This window comes from Mus musculus, chromosome 8 (assembly GCF_000001635.26).
Source record: "Mus musculus strain C57BL/6J chromosome 8, GRCm38.p6 C57BL/6J".
Classification (NCBI taxonomy): domain Eukaryota; kingdom Metazoa; phylum Chordata; class Mammalia; order Rodentia; family Muridae; genus Mus; species Mus musculus.
Window position 1 is genome coordinate 117,397,812 of NC_000074.6, and position 26,539 is coordinate 117,424,350.

Sequence of the window (26,539 nt, forward strand, 5' to 3'; positions counted from 1 at the left end):
AGGTTGCTTCTGATGTATACTCAGGATTGAGCATCTTAGCAGGGTTGTCAGGGTGGGCGTTAGTACCGGGGAAGCTCGTGGGAAGAAGACTTGGCCCGTGGGTGGTTTGACGATGTCTACTGTTGTGAAAGGAAGATGCTGGGTAGAATCTTCCCCCGTGGCTCCTCTTTGCCAAGGACCCGTACGTCAGCGGCGGCTGACGTCCCTGTCTGAATTCTCCTGGAAGTTCTTCCTGCAGCCTGCCAGGTCCCCAGGTAGCTCTCTCTGACATCACAGATGATGCAGGTGTGCAGGTTGCGGGTGGCTGGGCCCAGCGCCCAACCTGCTGGAGGCCACAAAGGGCTGGGGCTTGTGCACTGTGGCAAGGGCCAAGGCAGGCTTTGGGGTGGTAATGCAGGCGTTATGGCCCACTGTCAGGGAACAGATGGCCAGGATGATTAAGGAAAAGGAAAACCAGCATATTCCAATGGAGAATGAGCTGAGGGTCTCTCGCTCTGTGGCCCCTTGATTAAATGGTAGGGCTAGATAGATCAGCCCCCCCCCCCCAGACACGTGGGTTTCCCAAGACAGCCCAGCCAAGTCCAACTGTCTTAGAACAACCAGAACCCACTGTCTTATAGCTCTGGGGGCCAGAAGTCCAGAGTCAAGGTTGTGAGCAGGATCTTGCGCTTTTGGAGGCTTCTGAGAGTATCTTTGTTAAGTTTCTGGGGACTGTGGACAACCCTTATCCCTTATTAGTTCTGTCTATGCAGCTCTGCTTCCTGCTCGTGTCTGCACATATTGTATGGGGTGGGTAGGTGGGTGCACGCGTGTGCGTGTGTGTGTGTGTGTGTGTGTGTGTGTGTGTGTGTGTGTGTGTGTGTGTGTATGTGAGCTTTCATGTGGCATTTTTGCAGGGGCACCAGTTCAGGACCCAGCCTAGCCCAGCATGGTGTCATCTTACTTAACTTGATTGCCTCTGCAAAGACCCTGTTTCCTAATAAGAACACAGCCCAGATGCCCAGAGTTAGAATTGGGATATAACTTCTGGAGAGACACAGTTCAGCTCACATTGCCAGCAGGGTGTCCCTAGGCAAGGGAATGGTCCCTTCCATCGCTCCCTGATCTATGCCACAGGTTGGGGTCTGTCTACCCTACAGCCAGCCAGCAGGCATGGGGGTTGAATCTTGCTTCTTCTAGGGCTCTGGCATCTCCAGGGTTTCCTGAAAGCCCCTAGGGTAGGTAGACTGCCAGGCCCTACCCAGCTCTGCAAGGTCAAATCTTCATTTGTCCCAGACCCCCCTCCCACCCCCAGAGTTCCCTGTCCATGGCAGTGGTTGGAAGGATGTGTCTGTGATGTTGCTCTCCTCCTTGTTTATGATTCTCCTCCTCCTTGCCCTAAACAAGCTACCAGCAGCCATCTCATTCCTCCAGATGGCCTTAGGTACCTTGTACCATATTTCGGAGAAAGCGGAAGGCTCCTCCCTGCCTACAAGGAACATGAACTCGGTGGGAAACACATGGTTCACCTGTGTGAGGATCGGTTTGTGCCTGGGATTCAGTACAAGGGGGTTGCGGTACCCAGCTGTGTGAGCCTGACACCTCGGTGGGTCATCCACTCACCAGCCAGACTCATGGTTACCCAGGCAACCAGCTGATGCCCAGAGCCAGTAGAGCAGGACACCCACCTGAGTCCTGCTGTTTCCTTGGTAGCGGTGATAGCTTGCTACAGGGAGGCTGCCTAGGATGGTCACTTAGGCTGAGTGCCTGAGCTTTGTCTTTTTTCATACAGAGTACCCATCTCCTCAGGAGCTGGCTTCTCAGGCACGGATTACCTGGGCTTTCCAACTGACAGGAAGGGACCACAGATATTGAGGAATGGAAGACACAGGTTTTTAAAGTTATTATATTTATATGTATAGGCATTGGCTCCATGTCTCTCTGTGCCTGGTGCTCACATAAGCCAATAGAAGGTACCAGGAAGCTCCCAGGATTGCAGGTACAGATGATTGTGAGCCACCATGTGAGGGCTGGGAGTCAGGTCCTCTAGAAGAGCAGCTCTTAACTGCTGAGCCAGCTCCACCCTACTTGATGATGCGAGGTCAGTTTATAAGTGTAGCTATCCCAGTTCTCTCTGGCTATCGCTAGCTCTGTGGCTTAACTGCTCAGCCTCGGTTTTTCTCATCTGTAAAGTGGGCTTCACCTCCCCGAGGTACTCTTGAGATTACAGAAGTTAACGTATAGGCCTGGGGGAGATAGCTTAGTAAAGCTTGCTTTTGGGAGCTTGGGAACTCTGGAACCTGTGTGAAAAAGCCGGGTGTGGTGGTGCACTCTGGAAATCCCAGTGCTGAGGGGTGGAGACAGATGGATTTCTAATTGATTACCGGCGAGTTCCAGGCCAGTGAGAGATGGTGTCTCAAAAAAAACAAGATGGAGAACTCCTGAGGAATGACAACCGAGGCTGACCTCTGACCTCCAGTTGTACTGTCACACATATGTATACCCCACAGGGAGAGAGAGAGAGAGAGAGAGAGAGAGAGAGAGAGAGAGAGAGAGAGAGAGCAGATTAGGCATTTGGCACAGAGCCTGACCAGAATAGAGCAAAGATGTTTTAGTGACATTCGGTACAACCCACCATGCACTGCAGCTGCACGTGTCTAGTGGGCAGCCATTGTTGTCTACTTTGATAACATTGCTGGAGTGCTTCATGGCCCCTCCCTGTCCACGACACCTGAAAGAAAAAACAAAAACAAAAAAACCATAGATGAATTCTTCCACTGGGGCCAGCAGGTGACCGTGCAGTGACTGGTGGCTAAACCTAGGTCCCCTGAAAGACCCACATGGTTCACTGATGGTCACAGGATGGGGTTATGGCCATCCAGATGTTAACAGAGGCAGAGATGGGAGCAGCCCTGTGCTCATCTCTGGACAAGCAGCTCTGCAACAGCGTCCCGGTGAGTTCCATCATGAGAAGGAATAGAATCCTGGTACTCAGGGGGCTGCCTGGCAACTCTGAGGCCATTGCGCTGAGCGCAAGAAGCCAGGCTCAAAAGACCACGTGCTTCATGATGTGTCCAGAAACCAGAAAGAGCAGAGGTGTTGGAGGGGGTGTGGCATTGACTGTTGGATGTCCTCTGTTTCCTTTGGGATAACAGCTGCATGTGATGTGCTAAGGGCCACTGGACTGTGTGCCTGGAGATGATGGGTGGGTCAGTGATGTGTGACTTTCACCTCGATAATGGGCGTGTCTATCCTATGAAGACAGCAGGGCTGACTCTCAGGGTCAGAGTCCCCACGTAGACAGGGCCACTGGCTATCTCTGTCTTGATGTGCTTTCTGTTGCTGTGATTAACACCGTGGCCAGAAACAACTTGGAGGGGAATGGGACTACATCATCCTACAGGCTATAGTTCTTCACTGAATGAAGCTAAAGGCAGCAGCTGAAGCTTGTTTTCTTATACAGCCAAGATCCATCTGCCCAGGGATGGCAGGCACCTCCTACCGTGGGCTTGTCCTTCCTCCATCACTTAACAATTAAGAAAATGCCTCACAGACAGGACTTGTCCATGGGCCAGTCTGATGGAGGCAATTCTTTATAAGAGAACCTACATGAGAACCCGCACCCTCACACACACACACACACACACACACACACACACACACAAGCATACATACACATATACACATATACACACACATACACACATACATTCACACATACAAACACACACATACACACAAGCATACATACAAACACACACACAAGCACAAGCACACATACACCCAAGCATACATACAAACACACAAGCACACACACATACACACACACAAGCACACATACACACAAGCATGCATACAAACACACACACACAAGCACACATACATACACACAAGCATACATACAAACACAACACACAAGCACAAGCACACATATACACACATATACACACATATACACAAGGATACATACAAACACAAGCACACATACACACACACACAAGCACACATACAAGCACACATACACCCAAGCATACATACAAACACAAGCCCACACACATACAAGCACACATACACACAAGCATGCATACAAATACACACACACAAGCACACACACATACACACAAGCATACATACAAACACGCGCGCACACACACAAGCACGCATGCCCTTCATACTGTTGAGTAAGTTAACACTTTTATATGGGGCCACATTCAAGAGGTTCCCTCTTCCTGATGACTCTAGGGCTTTGTCAAGCTGACAGCTAAAGCTGTGACAGTTGCAGCGAGTGGGGGGGATGAAGGATCTCTTCCGAGCCTGCGACAAAGGAAGGATCCTCGTAACAGAGCAGTAGTGTTCGCCTTAATCTCTGAGTGTTTCTGGGTGGCACGGGCCCACCCTGGGACAAAGGCAGCTTTCATTTGCAGTATTTTGATGCTTTTATTAGTGCGCTAATTATGCACATCGGTGGGCTTCGCATCGACATTTTCTTTTTCATGTATTGGGAAACGTTTTATTAGATATTTTATTTACATTTCAAATGTTATCCCCTTTATTGGTTTCTCCTCCAAAAACCCCCTATCCCACCCTCCCTCCCCCTGCTTCTATGAGGGTACTCTCCCACCCTCCCACCCACCCACTCCCACTTCCCTGTCCTGGCATTCCCCTACACCGGGGCATTGAGCCTTCACAGGACCAAGGTCCTCTCCTCTGCTACATATGCAGCTGGAGCCATGGGTCCCTCCATGTGTACTCTCTGGTTGGTGGTTTAGTCCCTGGAAGCTCTGGAGTTCTGGTTGGTGGACATTGTTGTTCCTCCTATGGGGCTGCAAACCCCTTTAGCTCCTTAAGTCCTTTCTTTAACTCCTCCACTGGGGACCCTGTGCTCAGTACAATGGTTGGCTGCGAGCATCTGCCTCTGTATTTGTCAGGCACCAGCATTTTCATAGATATATATGATACGTTTAGAGGGCCGATTGTCTTTCCATAGCAAGTGTAGAGTCTCGATGGGCATAGTCTGCCTGCCTTCCTTGCTGGGTGTGCAAGGGACTCTGGGGGGACAAAACATTAATTAGTAACTTTTCTTGTCACTGTGATGAGAGTGACTGGCAGAAACAGACACCGGTGGGGAGCGGTTTGTTCATGCTTGCAGCCCATCGTGGGGAAGCAAGCGTGACAGCGGACAGGTGGTAGCTGTTTATTATATGATAGCAACTAGGTAGGGAACAAAGAGGTGGAACCAGGAGCACAGCCTGCCTGTGGCCTTACAACCTGCTTCCAATAACATGGAGAAGGTCCTGCCACCTCTCAGAACTGCACCAGCAGCTGGGGACCAGGTGTTCAAACACGTGAACCTGCAAGAGATATTTCACTGTGAAACCAACACCTTAGAGGAAAAGCCCAAGGTGGGGGTCCCTGTTCAGGCCTGTTCAACCTGCACCCTATAACTCATATGCAAGAGGATTGCTTTGAATGTGGCTCAACACAAAAATGTTAACTTTCTTAACATTATAAAGGGCTAGTGTGTGTGTGTGTGTGTGTGTGTAGGTTCTCATGTGAACTTTGTAGGTGGCAGTGTCAGGTTGCAAGGTCAAAAGGTTGGACACACCCACTAGCTGGGGGCTTGTAGAACCTCATGGCCCCTATGGAAGGAGGCAGGTAGAGGCCATCCTTGTGCCGAGCACAGAGCTCTATGCTCTGACGAGCAGCAGATGAGCTGGACCTTGGGCATGGCAGTGGGGGGCACAGCTTCTTCCATGGTGACAACAGTGTACTCTGTCTAGCAGGCGCTAGCAGCTGCAGAGAGAGACATGTGTGGCGGAAGAGCTGGGCTTCTACTTAAGTTTTCTTGTAATTAAGTTGACTGTCAGGAGCCCCCTGGGTCCAGTAGCTTTCAGACAGGCCAAGTAGCTCCATGCCAGCCCTAGAAATAAAGTGTCAGAGCCATCCTCCCCTAGCTCGCTTGGTTCCATCTCCTCAGGGACATCCCCCCCTCCCTCCGCAGCTCCTCGGAGTACCCGTGACAAGTGACAAGGAGCATGCGTACTTACGTGCACTCAAGCCTCAGAGGCTGCAGCAGGCAGCTGAGCTTGTGGGGCCCCCTCTCAATCCTTGGGAAGAGCGTTTCCAGTACATTCCGAGCCACACCTCCCCGTGAGGGACACCCACCTGATGACAGCCAGTCTCCTGTGGAAGAGCTAAGAGGCTTGAGAAACCCCAGTGTCTTGTTCCTGCTTCCACCGCAGGAACAGTTTCCAGAGAGATGGCTGGTGTTGCCCAGGTAACGTCCCTTCCCTGACAAGCAAGAGAGGGTGAGGACAGCCATGGAGTGACTGGCTCTGCCAGAGGGGAAACAGGAGGCTCTGCCTGCTGGTTCTGTTTATTGTTGGCTGGTGCGGCTTTGCCACAGATGCTGGGAGCCTTTCTTAGTCTTGCCTGCTCTGGACCACTCCCTCCTAGGACTTGGTAGGTGATATTATCGACAGTTGCTGTGTGGCCAGGAAGTAGATGAGATGCTTCATTGCCTGTTGCTTCCTGGGCAGGCTCAGAAAACCTTTGGAAGTAGTTATTCTTTTATTGCTGGGCAGATGAGGAACTACAAACAATAGGTTGTAAATCCCAGGGCCTGTCTGCTCTTCTTACCCCAGTCTCCTTAGGGCTTAGCACAATACTGGGCACGTTATAGGAGAAGAAGGCTTCACCTGATCTTAGTCGGGTGTGTAGTGAGTAGGTAGGTGGTGGGTGAGTGGGCAGATGGGCAGTGAATAGGCAGGTGAAGGATGGATAAGCCAGAAAGTGGATGGGATCAGATTGGATGGATGAGTAGGTAAACTTTTGGATGAAAGATGGATAGATGAGTGGGAGGGGGATGAGTAGGGAAATGGGTAGAGGGATGTGGATGGATAAGTAGAGGAATGGGTAGATAAATGGAGGGTGAGTAGGTAAGTAGATGGTAGATAGGAAGATGGATGTGTGTGGATGGAGGCATACATGGATGGGTGGGTGGGTGGGTGGATGGATGGATGGATGGATGGATGAGTGTCAGGGGCTGGAAAGATGGCTCAGTGGTTAGGAGCACTGGATGCTTTTCCAAAGGACCTGGGTTCAAATCCCAGCAGTCACATGGCAGCTTACAACTGCCTCCAGTTCCAGGGGACACCTACACACACACACACACAAACGCACACACAGGCAGAACACCAAGGTGCATAAAATAAGAATAATATTTTTTTACAAAGGAGCCGATGGTCAGATGAATGGGTAGATGGTAGAAACGGAGTTGAGACTTGAGCCGAAGTCTGCTTATTGCAAAACCCATACTCTTAAGAAGCCACACTGCTTTTGGCTTTGCCTGCCCACCTCTGTCGTCCTAGAATGCGATTTTATATATTTGTATTTGAGGTACAAGTTATATGCCATTAAATTTAGCCGTCATTAAGTATACTACTTGTCGGTTTTCATAAACTTACAGGCCTGATCAACTGTTATCCCAGTCTGGTTTCAGGACATGGCTACCACCCTAAAGATGCCCTGTGCAAATCCCTACTGCCCCTCCATAGTTCCCACCTTGGCTGGTTCATTTTCCGTCTGTAAGTGGACCTTTTCTTTTAGGGATTTCAGTTCCTTAAAAGGAATCGTACAGTTTATGCCTTATATCTGACTTCTGTCACGAGGCACAGTGGCCATGAAGTGACCCGGGCTGTCACATGATACATTCACTCTTTCTCCTGGTGCATGGCTCTACTACATCTTGTTCAGCCGTGAGTTCCTTCTTTAAAGGAGATTGATTTTTGTCTTGGGGGAAACTCTTGTATTTGCCTCTGTGCGACTTGACTTTTCCTTTTTGGGGCGGGGTGGGGGGAGGGGAGCGTTAACAATTATTGAGCTACGTAGTGAGTGGATGCTTAGCATTATCAGACTGTCAGACAGGCAGGGGCACAGCTCAGTGGTAGGAACTCCTGCTGGGTTTGATCCCCAGGACAAGAGGGTGGGAAGGAGGGTACTGTTGAATGGCTTAACCATGTAACTGTCCATTTTTACCTACCCCGCCCCACCCTCGCCCCCAAGAGCAGTTCGCCGAGATTGGTTTGACCGCATCCTCGCTGACGACACTTGGTATTGTCTGTCTTTTCCATCACAGCCATCTCAGTGGGCATGAAATGGTATTTCTGTACCATTGAAATGTGTATTTCCCCAGTAGCTTGTAATGGCCAATCACCTCCCCCCCCCCATTTTTGTTTGTTTTGATTTTTGTTGTTGTTGGTTTTGGGTTTTGGGTTTTTTGTTTGTTTGTTTGTTTTTGTTTTTGTTTTTGAAACACAGACTCAGGTAATCCAGGCTGGGCTTGAACTCTTACATAGCTGAGAGTGACCTTGAGTTTCTGCTCCCGCCCCGCCCACCCCCATGTTGGCATGACAGGTGTGTGCCACTGTGGCCAGCTGTGAGCATCTTTTCACAAACTGGGAGCTGAGTCATGATTCACGGCTTGGCAAAAGCACTGTTGATGGAGGGCCAGATGGTAGCTCTTTGGGGCTCCTAGAGCCACACTCACTCAGTTTCTGTTGCATATTCTTCTGTTTGCTTTGAATTTTACAACTCTTGGAAAACCAATAGGGCCATTTTGGGGGGTGTCATTGTGTACAAACAGCCACAGCTGGGTTTGAGCACAAGCTGCATGTTGCCAGCCCCACACAAGTCAGTATCAGCCACCTTTATAACATCAATCATATGCCCAGTCACAAGACAGCTCCAGGACCCCTGTCCCCTCTTCACCTGCTCAGGTTAAGGACTCCAGTGGCCCATGAGCATCTTTTTGCCATGGTTTATGGCAGGGCAGGCTCAGTGGGAAGACTGCATTACCGCCAGAGAGCCAGGATTCTAGAAGTGGCCTCATCTTAGCCCCACCATGACTCATTGCCTGCTGAGCTCATCAGAGTTCCTGGGATGATGCTAACGTGTCACCTGGGGTGTGGCTGTGGCTAAGGACCTGGAACCCTGGATGTTCTGCCCCACCCAGGCCCGCTCATGTGTCGCACCCACTATTCACTGATGTCCAGCCCATGGGTTCATTCCTGGCTCTTACCTGCCACCAAGCATCCTTGACACCTTCAGTGTCTCGGCTGACCCATCTTGCCTGTCCCCTTGATGCCGCTGTTCCCGAGGGTCACAATAGTAAGGGTCAGACCTTTAGAGGCTCTGCAGCCAGTTTTGACGCATGGGCCAATTTGATTCTTCATGGCTACCTGGCTCTAGCCTGGTTACTCCCTGTCTCCTGGCTGGGACTGTGTTGTGAATCAGGATTCCTGCAGCAGATGCTACGTCCACTCTGTCCCATTCCCAGCGCCATCTGCTTTTGCAGGCTGCTTACCATGGGCACCATGGAATGATGTCTGAATGCTTATGGCCTTGAGAACATCTTGGCTTGGGCAGACAGAAGTGTTAGAATAAAGGGAGTCTGCAGACCTGTGCTCCTGTATTCCAGGTGAGTCTGCCTGTGTCTGAGAGTCCCCAGTAGCACTGACTTTCTGATGTCCGCCTAGATGACATTGTCAGGTTTCCATATCATCAGGGTAGAAGGTACCCACCTCACCCCCACAACCCCTGCACCCCACAAGGTCCTAAAGTTTTGGGGTTTTAAATTTTAAAAAAAGATTGACCAGTTGATTGATTGATTGATTTATGAGTACACTGTAGCTGTCTTCAGACAAACCAGAAGAGGGCATCCGATCCCATTACAGATGGCTGTGAGCCAACATGTGGTTGCTGGGATTTGAACTCAGGACCTCTGGAAGAGCAGTCGGTGCTCTTAACTGCTGAACCATCTCTCCAGCCACTGTGTCCTTTGTGTACTGGTGGAAACACTATTGGCTCTTGTTTGGCCCGTGTTTCTAGATCAGACTGTGGCCATTAGCGCAGATGACGCAAGAGTGAGAACCCCGGCAGAACTTCCCCGGGGAGACTCCAATCGAACTGTTGGAGAGCCATCTTGCCTTCAGATGGCCGAGGAGGAGAAAGGTCTCCCCGTCTCTTTCACAGTCTCTGCTCTGTTCCTTTTTATCAATCTGCCAATCAGAAGTTATTTGAACTCAGTCCCTGTGGCTGAGAGGCTGCTCACAGGGTGGTCTAACCTTGGGCTAAGACTCCAGCTCCCAGGGTTTTACAACAGTGCTCATCAGAACCTAGCTAACACTGTGCCTGCCCCTAGCTGATGTTACGTGAATGTTAACCCCTGTCCCAGCCTTGGCATCGTGTCTCTGAAGCAGGTGTCCTGATTATACAACAGTCATCCCTCAGCTCCAAGAGGGGGACCCTCAGTCAGTACCAAGGCCAGGTCACCGAAGGCAAAGAATTGGTCTCTGAAGCTACTTTGCTCGGGCACTGGAGATAGATAGGTCCTGCTTGCCTCTAACTCCCTTCCTGTCTGGATCAGTGGTAGTGGTTCTCAACCTACCTAATGCTGCACCCCTTTAATCACAGTTCTCATGTTGTGGTGACCCCTGGACCCCCATTATAGAATTATTTCATTGCTACTTCCTAATTGTAATGTTGCTACTATGATGAGTCATAACGTAAATATCTGATGTGCGGGATTTCTGATATATGAGCATCTGTGAAAGGGTGGTTTGACTCCCAAGGGGGTCGTGACCCACAGGTTGAGAATCACCGTCCTTTGGCATCTGTTCTTAGAACTGTCCTGGCCGCCCACCTCTGGGCTAGAGCTGGTTGTGTTTTGCAGAGGTCTTGTTTGAAATAGGGTGTCCTTTTGTAGCCCATGACGGCTTTGAGTGTATCAGTGTGCAGTGTGTGTGTGTGTGTGTGTGTGTGTATTGGGGAGGAGGGAATGAGTGTGAGTGTCAGTCTCTCTTAGTTACTCCCCGTGTGTTTGAGACAGGATCTCTCCCCGTGGCTGGAGTTCACTGATTCAGCTAAGACTAGCTGGCCAGTGAGCCCCAAGGACCCTTCTGTCTCTACCTCTCCAGTGTTGGACTCATAGGCACATAGCACCACGCTTAGCTTTCCTATGTGGTGCGGATCTGAGCTTAGGTCTTCATGCTTGCCCTGCAGGCATTTTCCTGGCTGAGCCATGGTCTCTGGTACCCAGATGAGTATTGGGTTGCAGCAAGTGCCACCACAGCCAGCCATGTTTGCAGAGTTTACATGGGGGGGGGGGGGCGGCAGTGCCACGTTTGCCGCATATATTAACAGTGGCTATTTCTGGATTATAGGATTTTTGAGGTTTTTTTTCTTCCTTCCTTCCTTCCCTTCCCCTTCCTTCCTTCCTTCCTTCCTTCCTTCCTTCCTTTCTTTCTTTCTTTCTTTCTTTCTTTCTTTCTTTCTTTCTTTCTTTCTCTCTTCTCTCTCCTCTTTGTGCTTTTCAGTATGGTTTCAATTTTCTTTAAAATGAGTGCCTATCATCTTTAGAGGAATAAGTAATTCTTCCAAACATAATAGCTTGCAGCTGGCCACCAAAATGGTTCCACGTTGAGAGCTTCCACCGAGCACAAGGGGAATCTGCTGTGGGGTTGCCCTGAGGATGCATTGTCCTGGTGATCGGGGTGAAATTAAAATAAATAAATAAACAAATAATGATCTTTTGACAAGGGCGTGGTTCTCTAGTACACATTGAAATCTGTGAGACCGGAGACCGGAGCTCAGCGGGCAGAGGTGGGAGGTCAGTCACCAGCAGCCAAAAACGCACGAGTGATGGGTTCAAAGTAGCCTATTTGGATCAGGGTGTATTTTGTCATTGAAGTAAGAGAGCTAGGGACACACTCCTGAGCGCCCTCTTCGTCAGCGCAGCCGATTTAATGGTCACAGGAGTGCTCTGCCCCAGTGGAACTTGCCATGCCTCTTCTGTCTTCAGAATGTACAAACCTATACCCGATTCGGTTCTCTTCCACCCTCTGTGCTGTAGCCGGTGCCAGCCTCAGTGGGTCAAGGAGTGCTGTGGAAAACGGAGGCTCTAGCACGGAGCCATGAGGTCAAGAGAGAAGGGGGTGGGGGGCGTGGGGCTGGTAGGCCAATGAAGGAACTCGAGGGAAGAAAGGGATGAGAGGGAAGAATTTAAAAACACCACGGGGAGGTGGGTGTGCTGGAGCTCGCCTGTAATCCCAGCACTTGGGAGGTTGGAGGCACATGGATGGCACAGCAAGTTCCACACCACCCTGGGTTGCTTGACACCGTACTGCAACAAGACAGAAAGATGGCTTATAGATACAAGTTTTATGCATACGATGCAGGTAGCACCAGGAAAGCAGAGTGCATGATAAGAGACGGGTGTGCTTTTTGTGTCCAAAGAGACAAATTACATGTCAGAGTTTCTGAGACTGGGACGAATTTCTCTGCCTAGAGATGTGGGACATAGAGCCCTAAAGGTGAAAAGGTTTCTTAATGGAGTCATTCTTACCCTGGTTCCATCCCCATCCGCTTGGGCTAGGATATGCCCTCCAGATACTTCCTTTTGAGCCCGGGTCATAAAACCATTGTATAATTCTTAATTCAGAAATGTCCCAGGAAGACCCCAGTGACCTTCAGGTTGAGCCTGGGTTATCAGTGAGGGCCGCTCCCTTTCTCTTTCCCCCTCTCCTCCTTCAGTGTTTGACTCAGAGTTTGTGGCATGTCACCTCCGCTAGCTATTGGCATGGGATGTCCTGACTCTTAAGATCCGTTTAAGCGATGAAGTTTATTCTGTTGAGAGTCCCAGCAAGCCGGGGCAGCATGGGGCCAGGCAGGCAGCCACAGAGACAGAGACGGGAGGGGAGTGCTTGGCTTGGACCTCCGCCCTCCATGGACTCTGTTTCCATGATGTCAGAGAGGCGGAACTAAGAAGAGTGCCTCAAATCCAGGAGGCCACAGCCCTGCCCTCCATTCGGGTTTGGAGGCAACACTGAGCGAGGTGAGCATGCCTCTGTTTTCCTTGCCTGGTTTCCTCCTGGGCTCGCTCCCCACCTGGCTGCAGCTGAATTCTGGCCTTCATCCTCACCATCCAGCTCTTTGTCTGAATGGCATTTGCCAAGAGACCTCATAGGATCCACCTAGGCAGAAGACACTCGGCTCACAGAAAGCCTTCTGTGGGCCGGGAACATTCCTGTTCTTACTGTGTTTGGCGACTTGGGGACTGAGTTTGGCGGAGGACCCCACGTTAAAAAAAAAAAACAAAAAAAACAAAAAAACAGTTTTCTAATTCCTTTTTATGTGTCATTGGGAACAGGGCGGGAAACTGCCGTTCCGTTCCGGCAGGGTGGTGTTCGTTCGGAGCCTGCCTGTCTGCAGACGCACCCTTGACCTTGGATGGAGTCTGTTCCTTTCTTGATGTATCCATTTCCTTTTGGGGAAAGCTCAGGCCAGGTTGACAACTTCCCAGGCCCTTTTCACCCCAGCCAGAGACATCCTTTGGTCATCTCGAGTGGTTTGCTAAGTCAGTGATGGATTACCACCTCTGTCCTCCTCCCCTCTCTCTCTCTCTCCACCCAGAAAAAGATTTACAAATACAAGAAAGTCCTGAGTAACCCAAGCCGCTGGGAGGTTGTCTTGAAGGAGATACGGACGCTGGTGGACATGGCCCTCACGTCGCCTCTGCAGGATGATTCTATCAACCAGGCTCCGCTGGAAATCGTCTCAAAACTGCTCTCAGAGGTAAGATGCATGCCCCCCACCCCCAGCCGGCCGAGCCCCCCACCCACCCCCATCCTCTAGGTTGTCTGTTTTTACTTCCATCTTGTATTCAGCCCCATCTGGGTGAGCAGGAGAGATCTACCTACCCGTGGTGTGCCATCCTGCAGTGGTTACTAAGGAAGCCAGTGTTTCTCACCAAGCTTGCTGGTTCTAGTTGGCCTCTAAACTTGTCTGGAGGCTTAGGGGACTGTCACTTTTGCTAAGCCCTAGGTTAAACGCACATCTTGGATAGTGGCTCTGACAGCAGCCGCTGCAACTCCCAGGGTCAAGTGCCAACTCTGTAGACCTCTAAAGACCCAAAGCAGTGGGTTTCATCCTTCCTGATACTTGGACCCTTTAATACAGCCCCCCATGTTATGGTGACAACCCCCCCCCACTGCCCCTCACAGCCATTCAGTTATTTTCGTTGCTATTTCTTAACTGTAGTTTCACTGTTCTGAATCGCAATGTAAATATCTGTTTTCCAGTGGTCTCTGGTGACCCCTGTGAGAGGTCTATTTGGTGACCCCCCCCTCCTCTAGGGGGCCAAGCCCCACAGGTTGAGAACCACTGCCCTAGATGAACCCTTCCATTCTGCTCTGTCTAGCTGGGGCAGCATCTCGTCCTGGTTTTGTTAAGTCCTTGTCAGCTTTCTGTCCCACGCACCCTCCGCCATACGCATCGTTTGCCTTGCTGGAGGTTTTTAAAAAAAAAAAAAAAAAAAAAAAAAAAAGTACTTCGTGCGCGTGATGCAGGTGGCGGCAGGAAATTGTCACACGTATATGAAACTGTCAAACAATAGAACAAGGCAAAAAGGTTTAAAAAAAAAAAAAGAAAAAAGGAAAAAAAAGTAATTGGACTTCAGCACAATGGCCGTTTCCAGGTTCTCTTTAAAGATGGAAAAAATCTGGCTACGTTGGGGCAGCTACTGTTACTTAGCATCCTGTCCGGGGAAAGGCCGGCACCGTCCACTTGGCCAGGCAGCCTTGTGCTAGAGTGTGTGCCGGTTGCTAATGGTTATGGGTGGGATAGTAACACTGATCCCTGACTTCCTGTAGCCCATGTTCCATCAGGGGCTACAGCAGGAACGGAGAGGAATTGAGTCAGCCGCAGTGAGTTGGGGGGGAGGGGGGATAGTCCCAAACCTCACTGTCACCCCCTGGGATCTGTGCGCTGCCCTCTGCACGGTGTCTTGCACCCTAAATAGCCACACTGATCTCGTTTATGTGCCTGGCTGGCCCCTGGGGATGCCAGCGTTGCTGGCTCCCTATTTAAAATAGTCAGTCACCACCCTAGTGATGTCTCCATTCCCCCTCTCTGGAGAGTTCCATCCCGTGTCCCAGTGCACTCCTGTGCAAGCTCCTGCATGCTCCTGTCATCCCTTCAATGCTGTCCGAGGCTGGCCACCATCTTGTGGCCCCGAGACTCAGGTCCTCTTTGATGTAGAGTGCTGGGAGTCCTTCCCCTGGAAGAGCTGGCTAGCAGACAGTCGAGCAGGGTGGATACATAGCTGGGGGAGAGCTTCGCTCTGTAGAGAGCTGGCCGAGTGCTGGTGTGAATTGTAGTCAAGGTTCAGAATCTCAGGGCCTAGTTCCCAGCCCTGACTTCAGGCTTTTTACCCAGAGTGAGGGAAGGAAGCTCACCCTTGAGAAGCCAGGCAGATAGATTTCCCATCTTTGCATTTTACCCTTGGCCGGATTTCAGGAAGTGTTTGTCTTGGCTCACATTTAGAAGGTGAATTCACGGTGGGGCAGATGTAGCAGCAAGGACCTCCTTTTTGTACATATTCCACCCAATATGAGACCTTGCTGTCCTCACTCATAAAGAAACAACCCAGGGATGCAAAAGACAAGCCCATACTAGCCAAGAACCTTTACTCCAGGGCTGTCTGACTCTCGCATCTGGATGGGACACTGTCTAGCCCTTCAGTTCCAGCATAATGGACTGTCCCCAGGAAGGTAGAAGATCTCCACTGCTGGCCTGTGGTAGGCCCTCTTCCCCATCCCAGAGATGGTGCTGCCCATTTAGGGTGTGGGTCCTCTTACCTCAATTAACACACATTCAGAAAATCTCTCACCGAGAAGTCCAGGTTTGCATTTCCATGGTGATTTTAGATTCTACCAAGTTGCTAGTGAAGATTAGCTATCATAAGCGGTTAGTAGCTTTGTAAAGACACTGAACTATGTAGCCAGCTAGGGACCGCCCCCAGGCTCACCCGTTAGCTCGGTTCACATTCTGAGACATCGATGCCTTTATCGGCGTAGATTAGAGAGACAGCTGGCTGAGGTAGGGCACACCTGTAATCCCAATTCTTGAGAGGTGGTGGCCAAAGATCAAGAATTAAGTATTATCCTTGGTGACATAGTGAATTCCCAGCCAGTCTGGGGTACATGAGGCCATGTCTGGGGGGGCAAAAAATCAAACAAAAGAGAGATGGTTCAGGATGCCTCTGTGGTTAAGAGTACTTGCTACTCTTACAGAGGACCCAAGTTCAGTTCCCAGCCCCTAAGCAGCAGCTCTCAGCTGCATGCATGCAGACAAAACACTGTTACACATAGAATAAATACATCCTTTTAAAACCCCAAACCAACAAAGTCCTATGCAGGGGAGACGTCTCCCTGTCCAGCAAACAGGATGTTCACAACAGGGGCTTCTCAGAGAGATGCATGGGTGCCCACACAGCCCAGCATAGGGAACTGCCCCAGGGTTGGATGATATAACTCCGTAAAGAAATAAAAGCTTTGGACTCAGGTCAGGCGGAGGTTCAGGTCCCCACTTCAACACCGTTTCCTTGTGCATCGGGTCAGTGGCTGCTCTGTGATCAGCTCCGAGTAACTCAATCAGTTAGCAGGTTGTCAAGAAAATAAACCTGTCGCCATAAAGCAGGAGCTGGTGACACAGCGCAGAGGAATAAAGGCTTTTGTGGCCCAGCCTGATGACCCAACTTAAGTCCCCAGAATCCATAGGGCAGAAAGAGAAAAACAAATCCTGTGGATTGTCCTCTGACCGCCACCTGATTGGCTTTGACATGGGTGCATCCCATGTACTATACAGATGGGTGGGTGGGTGGGAGGATGGATGGATGGATGGATAGATGGATAGATAAATGGATGAATGGATATAGCAGAGAAAGTTTTCAAAGTGAAAAAATGAAACAGAATCAGTGTATCAAGTGGAAAGCAAATTGTTTGAAGCTCTAAAAGCTCAATGGATGGATGGATGGATGGATGGACATAGCAGGGAAAGTTTTCAAAGTAAAAAATGAAATGTAATCGGTGTACCGAGTGGGAAACAAATTGTTTGAAGCTCTAAAAGCTCACTGCCACCATAAGGAAGAGCAGAGCTGGCTTTCATCTGCCGTGACTCAAAGTGACTGGCATTTTTAAGAGTCCTCTAGAAACAGGCCCCACAGAAGGAAAACAGGGTATTATAGTCAAAGAAGCATGCTCTATTTGTACGTTATCCTCAGGATGGTGGGAGGCCCCTGCTAGGTGCTTAGATCCTTTGTCTCCGTTTCCTGTACCCCACATCACTGGGTCAGGTGTCCTTTGGCCATAGCTAGGGTAGAGCTGCTCAATGCTCCTACTCCCCATTGGCCTGTTGTGATGGTAGGGGCAAGGTCCCCACATTGGGCCAGCTCTGATCAAATCAGGAGTTGCTCTCAGCTCCAAATGTGGCTGTTACAAAATGCAAGTAGACTCCGGTGACAGCCTGGTTCCGTCAGAAGAGACACCGTAGCCTGGCGTCAAAGAGAACAGCAAGTGCTTTGAAATTTCCCATGCTTCTTGCCATTTCTTCACACGCTCACAGGAAGGCAGTAATACAGTCCGTTTAACAGATTCCAGATCCAGGAGGAGAGAAAAAAAACACAAAACAAGTTTATTAACCTAGTTTTGTTTTAGAGGTCTGTTGCTCAGATGTGCATTTAGCAAGGAGGAGGGGCACACTCGTGGTACACCCGTGTTCCTTGGGAGCTTATCTTGAGAACCACTAAAATATCATTGATCTAAAATAAAAGGTTTACCCGGCACCGAATGTGAGCTCACAAAAAGTCTGATTTCTTTGTGTTATGAGCCTGCCCTCTGGTTCTAAGGAGTGTTGTTAAAACTTCGTCAGAATCCTCAGACCATGGTCCCAGGAGATGCTGGTATTAGAACCCCCATTTGCCAAAGTAGTAACGGAGTCTCGACAAGACATGAGTCACCCCAGGCTTCCGAGCTGTGAGACATGGGTGGGAAGCTCAGATTTCCTTTTACCCTCTGTTCTGATTTTCTTTCTGTTGTGAAGAAAAAGAAAAAAAAAAAGCCACCCTGACCAAAAGTAACTTAGGAAATGAAGGAGTTTATTTCCAGTCAGAGTCAGTCACTGAGGGAAGTCACGGCAAGAACTTGAAGCAAACACCATGGAGGAAAGTTGTTTGCCAGCTCATACTCAGCTCTCTTATACACCTCAAGACCAGCTGGGTAGGGCATGGTGCCGCTCATAGTGGGCTGTGCCCTCCTGCACCGATCAACAATCAAATCTCGAGAGTCCCTTATGGACATGCCCACAGGCCAGTTTGGGCTGGGTTAGGTTGAGAGTTAACGATAACAAGCCACTTTCCTGCCCCATCCCAGAGTTGCCCTGGTATGTTGAGTGAAGAAATTGATCACTGCATGTGGTTGAGTGTGAGGGTTGGGGGCACTGGAAACAGTCCGTAGTGCTCTGGATCCCTGGGATCGAATGCCCATTTTTGTTGATTGTGGTTTCCTTCTTTCTCCGCCCAATTCTTTAGAACACAAACCTGACCACTCAGGAGCACGAGAACATCATTGTGGTAAGTTGCCAGACATCCCCGGCCCTCCGCCCCAAGCCCCAGCCTGGTGCCCAGACCAAGATTCTCCCCAGAGCACACTGTGCATGCTCCACAGCCACAGGGCTTGAGTCACTTAGCTGGCTGCCCACCCCCACCCTTCACCGTAGAGCCCAGCTACCCAGCAGTGTGACTGTGATGATCAGTCTTTGGGGTTCACTGCAAGCAGGTCTCCGTTGCCCTGACACTGGGCAGATAAACTTGCTCTTTCTTGCCCCTAATTAATCCACTGCATAAAACCAGGATTACACCCCTCTGGTACATACAGTAGGCTAGTCTTTCTCGGAATTCAACAGTGTTCTAAGCACCTTTGGATGTGAAATATTATTCCTGGGCAATTTTAAGCTCTGAGACACTTAACGGGAAAGCGAGACATGGGATTGCGCCGGTTGTGGGTCTCCCTTCTTCCTGGGGTCGTTGCTCACTGGCCCACGAGGATGTAGGGTGCAGCTCATGAACTGGGTTTCAAGAAAGCCCATGAGTACAAATAGTAATAACAACAACACACTGGGAACAGCTTTGGGGAGACAGATCCGCTGAATCAAGGGTTATATATTTTGGGAAAAGGTGATTAGGAATATCCAGGATGGGCAAAGGTCATTGCCTGAAGGCTCAGGTACCTGAGGTGCCTCCATTAGCTTGAGGCACTTCTAGAATCCCAGGTGCTAGCTGAATGGGTTCTTATTGGGAGAAAGGAAGCTGACCCTGTAATCTCACCAAGGCTACACGACGTTCCGCAGGCAGAGGTGTGTGTGTCGGGAGTGGTGGTTCTAGACTACTCAGACAAGGTCAGAGAAGGAGAAGCCCTGCTGGTACAGGGAGTCCTCCATTTTTCGCAGAGCGCAAAAGGCTATGCAGACAGTGGTAGAGACTGATGATGTGTCTTGTCTGTCCAACTCTTACCTGAGTCCACACATGGCAGAAACGGCCCCTGCTGCCCTGAGCTCATCGGCTATGGGAAGACAAGTTGCACTCACTGCACCGTAGAGGTATATAGCGCCCAGTGACAGAACCCGGGAGGCAGGGCTAGAGAGAGAGCTTCCCGGGGTGGTGACATCTGACTGAGCTGGGCTTGGAGGCATCAATCGGAGTTTGCCAGATGTGTAAAGACACCCAGGGAAGAGCAAACCATTCATTCAAAGGCGCCGAGGTTAAAGCCACACGGTGCACACCGTGGATGCTTCGGTGATGCTGGAGCCTGAAGCGCACGCGAACAGGAAGCTGGGAAATAGAGCCAAAAGTAGAAACGGAGCGGGACCCCGTTCTGGAGAGACCGGGGTGAGACTGTGAGGAGGGGCTGTGGCTTGGGGGTAACATGCCAGTTCCAGTGCCCCGGGGTTCATCGAGCTGAGTTAGGCTCCTGTGTTCGCACCAAGAGGTGAGCTGCTGGCGTTTTGAAGCTCAGTGGGGTCAGTAGAGCCTCCTCTGTTAGCCCAGCACCCGGTGCCTTAGACTACTCTTGACAAGATGGGGTAAGCCAATCTGGGTGCTCCAGCACCTCCTCCTGGTATCCTATCAATGAGTTAGCACGAGTAAGCAAAACTCACAGCCCGTGGCCACCAGACGCCAGCCCTGCCATTGAGGACTTAACTTTGTCGATTCCAGGGCCCCAGCAGGTCAGTCATGATCTTTCCATCAAGGGCAGGGGTGGTTCTGGGTGGCAAAAGAGCACAGGGGAGAGGCAGCTGGTCTCTTCTGCCAGGGTACGGGTGGGGCTAAGAGGAAATGACAGCAGGGTGCTTGCAGGACCTGGCTGTGTGAAGGACGGGGGTGTGTCACCTGAGGAAAGTCGGTTAAAGGATGGACCTGTGTTTGCACAAGGCAGCGTTGAAACCCTCCGGGTCAGTGCCAGTCTGAGAATTACAGAGGATGTTGTGTCCGCAGGTCCTACTGGACATCATGGCCTAGAGGAAGGAAGAAGCTCTGTCATACAAGCCTTAGGGAAAAGTTTGTTCTGAGGATCCTGGCTAAAGTGGCCACATTAAGACCCATCCTTATCCCTTCCCCCTGGCTCTAGTCTCCCCCCTCCTCCCACGAATCCTCTCACTACCATAACCACCATCATGAGGGAAATCACATCCTTACCACATCTGCTGGAGCCTCCCCTCTCCAGCCTGGAGTGTGTCCTCCTAGTTAACCTATTGACAGTCAGTCCCCTGTAGCAGCACTAGGTTCTTTGTATACAGACTTTTCTATCGGAACTTGAGTGAGCTTTTCTCATTCCACCAGCCAGATCCCCAAGCCATAGCATCAGTGGGTACTACTTGGGTACCAGCAGAGGCACGTGGGCTTGGCACACACACACCCAGGACAGGCCCACTTCCCGTGATGGCAGAGAAAGCAGACTTAATGCTAGCACGGTTTTAAGCTCAGAAAATCTAGACCTGGCTATGTCAATTACTAGAAGGACTGAAGAAAAAAATAATTATTATTATTTCATGTGTGTGGGTGTTTTACCTGCATATATGTCTGTGTACCGTGTGCCAGAAGTGCCATTTGAAGTCAGAGGAGCCCATTTGTTCCTCTAGAACTGGAGATAGAGATGGTTGAGCCGCCATGTTGGTGCTGGGAACTGCACCAAGCCCTCTGCAAGAGCAGCCAGCGCGCTTAATGACTGCGCCATCTCTTCAGCCCACCTGAAGAAATTTTAGTGTTATTAAGAACACTTGTCCCTGGGCTGGAGAGATGGTTCAGCAGCTAAGAGTTACCATTGCGGAGCACCCATGGCGATTAATAACCGTCCCTAGCTCCAGGCACTCACACGGTGCACAGTTATACATATATAAGACAATGTCTGATATCTGGGACACCTAGGTGTCAAGTGCAAGGTCCTGGGTTCAATTCCCAGCACCACCAAAATAAATTAAAAAAGAAAAATGCCCTTCAGGACCTGTGGTTGTGGTGTCAGACTCTACAAGTGTCTAAGACTCTGGAAGACAGGATGTTTTGACCCATAGCTTCTACACATCCTCCCATGTGCATTACCTCATCTATAGAGGATAGGTCATCTGGTACAATGTGAACAGGTGACAGCTGTCACGTGGTAGAGCCTCAGGAACATTAGCAGAAGTCTCTTCTTTCTGTCCAGAGATAGGTTATTGTTGTTGATGTTTTGTGTTTTGTTTTATTTATTTATTTTTGTTTTGTTTTCCAAATAATTCTGGGCCGTGGTTGTTGAATACGCAGATGAGGTGTCTATGGAGGAAGCTCTGACTTAGCTTTGCCATTGTTGGTATTTCATTGTGGTTGTTGTTGTTGTTGTTGTTGAGGTTTTGAGCCACGCCTACTGGCACACAGGGTGGTGTTCTCCTAGGTACCTAGGAGGCTCACAACTTCAAAGCCTACCAGGTCTACAGAATGAGTCCGGGTCCAGCCCTAGCCAACTTAGTGAGACCCTTTCTGGAAATTACACAGGGGCTGCAAGATTGGTTCAGTGGGAGATCCCCTGCCTACAATCCCCTAGTGAGGGGCCGGGGAAGTGGCTCGGTATTCGAGCTTCACTTCCAGCTAGTGTGGGTGACACCTGGATTGTCTAGCCTTAGAACTGAACAAAGGAAGGAAGGTGATCTTGCCTTCCCCCTGTTACCTTCCTCCATGGAGATTGTTCATCCATAGCAACAGCCTCTGCCCTGGGTCTTGTTCTTCACGGAGCAGGGTAACAAAGGGCGTGTTCCACATCTGTCACCCCGCCTGTCAGTGTCACCTAGAGAACCTTCCAGGGCTTTCTGTGAAATCCTTGCTCAAGTGCCTCTCCTTCTTCATAGCGACAGTCGAAGAGGGTAGTTTCTCATTTGGAAGGTACCTTGGCATTGGCAGAGTATAACATCCTTCCTCTCTGGCTATTACTCCCTAGAGGCCCTTGGGACAGAAATATCTTGATGTGTACCAGGTACCCCTTAGGGCTAGTTCACCCTCACGAGTCCTACTTTATAAAGACGCCTTTTGACATCATGACACAGCTTTGTCATCTGCAGGGTTGGCGCTCAGGAGCCATTCACTGAGATACCAAAATAATGACCAAAACCTCTCAGTGTTTATTTACTTAGTGTGTGTGTGTGTGTGTGTGTGTGTGTGTGTGTGTGTGTGTGAACCCTGTAGAACCAATTCAGTTGTCCCTTCTGTATGGGGTCCTGGGACCAAAGTTGGGTCACCAAGATTGCACAGCAGTCCCTTAACTCTGCAAGCACCTCGCCAGGTCTGGCCGTGTTTTTAAGTTCATGATTCTATGAACGGCATTCATGGCGACCCGAGGGCCTCCGGTTGGATGTGCTTGTTATTTTTCTTTAACTGCTGATCTTTCCGGTCCGGTGGCTTCAACGCTCCAGGGTCTGCAAAATGCCAGTTTGGTTCTTTTCTCATGGGCTGCTCAGGATTCTCCATGAGCCGTCCTATCTAACACGCCAAGCCAAGGGCACAGCTTCCAGAAAGATTCCACAAAAATGGAAGCCCGCTTATTGGTTTCCATCAATGTGTTTGAATGCAGTCATCACTTTATGACCAGCAAAGGCCTGGAGGAGTCCCTGACCCACTGTCTCTTTATCTGTCCCTGTGGGCCTAAGGATCAGTGAAGGAATGACTTGGATAGGACCCTTGACAGCTGCTGTCAGTGCCAAACTAGCTCTCCCCACCCCACAATATAATTCACATCCATTAGAAAGGAGGCCTGATAGGAACTAGAGGGACCCAACCCAAGGGGACCACACCCTGCCCTGCACTGGTACCCGAGTAGAACTAGGGAAGTGCCTCATGAGCAGAGAAGGGACCTCCCATCCTGTTGCTGCCACTGTGGCCTGAAACCTTCCTTTGTTTAACCAGCAGGGCCATGCTGGGTCGCCTGGCCCTGGAGTAGAGAACTGGGTATAGTCTGCTTCCAGGAGGCAGAGGAAAGGGTGTCCTGGCTGCTCAGGTCACTGGGAGGCTTACCGCTGTCTTTCATTTCGTGCTTTCCCTCGTTACCCAGTCTCTCCTTCAATGTAGTCATTGTCCCCAGACTCTTCCGTTCCTTGGTGATACGCAGAATGAACAGCCACCCAAACATGAGGTCACCAGAGTGGCTCTGAGATCCGGTCCTGCTGCCGGCTCGCTGTGCACTCTGGGCTGGTGCTTCCCCGGCCTCTCCAAGCTCAGACTCCCATTCTCAGTGGATTGGTAGGAACTCCCTGCACGTGGACAAGCTACACAGTTCTAGCCACACGGGACGGCAAGGACCGCCATTGCGAATGCTATCATTTTATTGGGGTCGGGTGGTGAGAGGCGGGAACTTGCCTTGCAATGGGCCGGGAACCCTTGACTTGAGTTTCTTGGGACTGCCCAGCAATAGAAATGGGACGAGAATAACAAGGTGATACCTTTTTTTTTTCCTTCTTCCAAACATCTTTGGTTTTGTGTCAGTTGAAATTGAAGGTGTCACCTGTGACCACTCTGTTGAAATGATTTTATTTCAGAGGACCGCCCACTTGAGTACCTGGTCACACACAGTCTCCACCTTTTGGTCCCTGGCCCACACTTCACTCTGGGACTTGGCATTGAACCCAGGGCCTCACACATACTGTGTAAACATCCCACCACCGTGCTATATGACAACATGCTTCTGTTGTAACTCGTTATTTGAAGATAAGGTCTCGATAATATTGCCCAGGCTGGCCTGGAACTCACTCTGTAAAGCAGGCCAACCCTCCCAATTCCAGTTCCCCTGTCTTGCCTTTCTGAGCAGCTGGGATGATTCCTGGACTTGGCTTATCTCCTTTAGACAGCCTTTTCCGTGATACCTCTAAAACCAGCCAGCCCCTAGTGTTCCACAGCAGTCCCCAAGAGCACTTGCTAAGCAGTTGCTCAAGAAGGGAGGGGGTATCCCACCCTTCTATACTATGGGCTGGTGTGTGTTTAGAGGCTGTTGGGTTGTCACGTGCAAGGGGGCTGCTGCCTATATTTTGCTAGGCAGGGCTGTAGCTATGCTGGGCCTTCTGTGGTGCACAGGACAGGAACCCCACTTGTTGGTGACTGTACATCAGATGCTTGCAGAGACTCTCTAGGTCCCACTTTTCGGAGGGCAGGTTGAAGGATCATTTGAGACAAGGCCACCTGTTCCAGTGGTCTTGTTACTAGGAAGGGACAAGATCAGAATCTCAGCCGGGACTCTGCCCAGCCTGGATGTTCATCCTTTAGATTTGCTGCCAGGAGCCCAGCTCCTCACAGAGCTAAAAACATTGAAGGTGCCAAGATCCCTTATTGAAAATAGCAGCGCGTTCGCCCAATGAGATGTCCTGCTGCTTAGTCAGAAGTTGTGGGCTTGAAGGCGGTATGGATAAATGCCAGCTAGGCACAAAGCCCCTAAAGTTAGATGTCACACTGTGGGTCTAGCCTGGAGACTTCCTGCACTCTGGAGCTCCTGTCTGTACTTTAGAAAAGCGTTCTACCCAGCAGAGAGTAGAGGGATATTCTCATTTCTTTGCAAGTAGCTCTCTTCTGCAGGCTACACTCCTCCCTCCCACCCCACCCCCACCCCCACCCCCACCCAATCCTGCTGACTGATGGCTGTTCATTTTCTTGTAGGCAATTGCGCCTCTGCTAGAAAACAACCACCCACCCCCAGACCTCTGCGAATTCTTCTGCAAGGTATGGTGTCACTGCAGTGGGCTACCCGAGGCCACTGCCGCCGCAGTGTGCCTGCTAGGTGGGTCTGAATGCCAAGCCTACCTGCCAGCCTGGTCAGGGTCTCAGATGCAGGCAGAAGGTGCACAGGTGCCCATCCTCGGGGCTGCTGTCCTCTGCCAGACAGGCTGAGGAAGAACCGGGAGTCTGGCTTCTCTGTGGACTATTCCTGGCTGTCTTGGGAGGCAGCTTGCAGCCAGTCTTCTAGATTCCTGACGTCAGAGCTGGGTTATTCTTAGCTGAGGCTCCTCTGAGCACTGACTGGCCCAGGGTAGGGGCCCGGCTGCAGGGCTTTCCCTGGACAAGGGAAACTGGCAGCATGTGCCAGGTCAGCTTGGAGGAGCCACAGAGCAGGGCAGAATGCCCAGGGACCTGATGCCAACCTCCCAGCAGAGTTTGTCTGCAACATACCCAGGCACACCAGGGGACAGGGCCTTCCCAGAAAGCACAGCTCAGCAGCTTAGGGGCTGGACTGGCACACAGATCTGTCTGTCCTTTGCGCACACGCACGCTCGCCCTGTGTGTGTGTGTGTGTGTGTGAGTGTGTGTGTGTACACCCATGCTCGTGAATGCTCGAGAGCATTTGCGCATGTGTGTTTACTCCACTAACTTGATATCCTTAGAAAGACACACGCTTGCATCTTTCACCTCCACAGTACTGCCACGCTGTAGCCCTGCAGACTAATTTTCTTTGTGCTCTCTCCTTCCATGGTTCCCTTGGGTACCACAGGGGGGTCCTTGCCCCCCCTCTATAACACCATGCTGCCTCTTGGGAGACATTGGAAAAATGGGTCAAGACTGTGTTCTGTTTGGCTCTGCTTCTCCTATAAGGAGGCGCTTTCCGGTGACTCACACATTGGGCAACCCATGGCACCCAGGGGGCAGTTTAGGACCCAGCACAGAAGCCCCTTTCTCCACGTGGTATAGACGATGGTCCCTCTGGTCCAAGCAGAACAACTACCAGCATGGCAAGCCCACACAGGAGAGCATTCTCTGCCCCAGCGCTCAGTGTCCACTCCCAGGCAGATGGCATAAGGGAGCCCAGGCCTTTCTCTCGGTTCCATAGTTAACAAATGTTTACTCCAGGAAAATTTTGACCTTTGTTAAAGTCTTTTAAACAATTTATTTGCTGGCTCTGTACTCCTGTGCGCACATAAGCCATGGTGAGTGTACGGAGGTCACAGGATAACGTTAGGGTCTGTGCACTCCTTTAACCTTGTGGGTTTTAGGGATCCAACTTAGATTATCAGGCTTCATGGCATATACCCTTACTTGTTGAGCAACCTCACTAGCATCCTCCCACCCCCCAAGTAAGTCTTTCTCTGGGGTCCCTGCTAGCATAAAGCAGAGGAGGAGAAAAATAGACCCTGGGCAGTCCCTGCTGGGATTTAAATGGAAGAGGTAAGA

The 26,539-nt window shown here is 50.5% G+C and overlaps 1 protein-coding gene and 1 long non-coding RNA gene across 11 annotated transcripts in view; one reads left to right on the forward strand and one right to left on the reverse strand.

Annotated features, from left to right (window-relative positions):
- The window catches only part of Cmip (c-Maf inducing protein), a 204,488-nt gene that overhangs the window by 140,793 nt on the left and 37,156 nt on the right, over window positions 1-26,539 (forward strand). For 5 of the 6 annotated variants that reach the window (NM_001163262.1, XM_006531434.3, XM_011248527.2 and 2 more), the window contains 3 exons: window positions 13,450-13,611; window positions 18,404-18,445; window positions 25,034-25,096. In NM_001163262.1, the coding sequence (NP_001156734.1) occupies window positions 13,450-13,611; window positions 18,404-18,445; window positions 25,034-25,096 (267 nt within the window). Of the gene's footprint in view, window positions 1-6,005; window positions 6,257-13,449; window positions 13,612-18,403; window positions 18,446-25,033; window positions 25,097-26,539 lie in introns of those variants that run through there. The other variant, XM_006531435.3, reaches the window with a different exon arrangement.
- On the reverse strand, window positions 19,655-25,448 carry Gm39260. Of its 5 annotated transcripts, XR_003947467.1 has the most exons (5): window positions 25,178-25,448; window positions 23,405-23,902; window positions 21,467-21,561; window positions 20,939-21,117; window positions 19,655-20,385 (listed from the first exon to the last, which is right to left on the reverse strand). It is a non-coding gene; the product is annotated as a predicted gene, 39260 (long non-coding RNA). The 5 variants fall into 5 exon arrangements; XR_001778658.2 differs by lacking the exon at window positions 20,939-21,117; XR_003947465.1 differs by lacking the exon at window positions 20,939-21,117 and having other exon boundaries at window positions 19,655-20,134; window positions 20,261-20,385; window positions 21,467-23,902.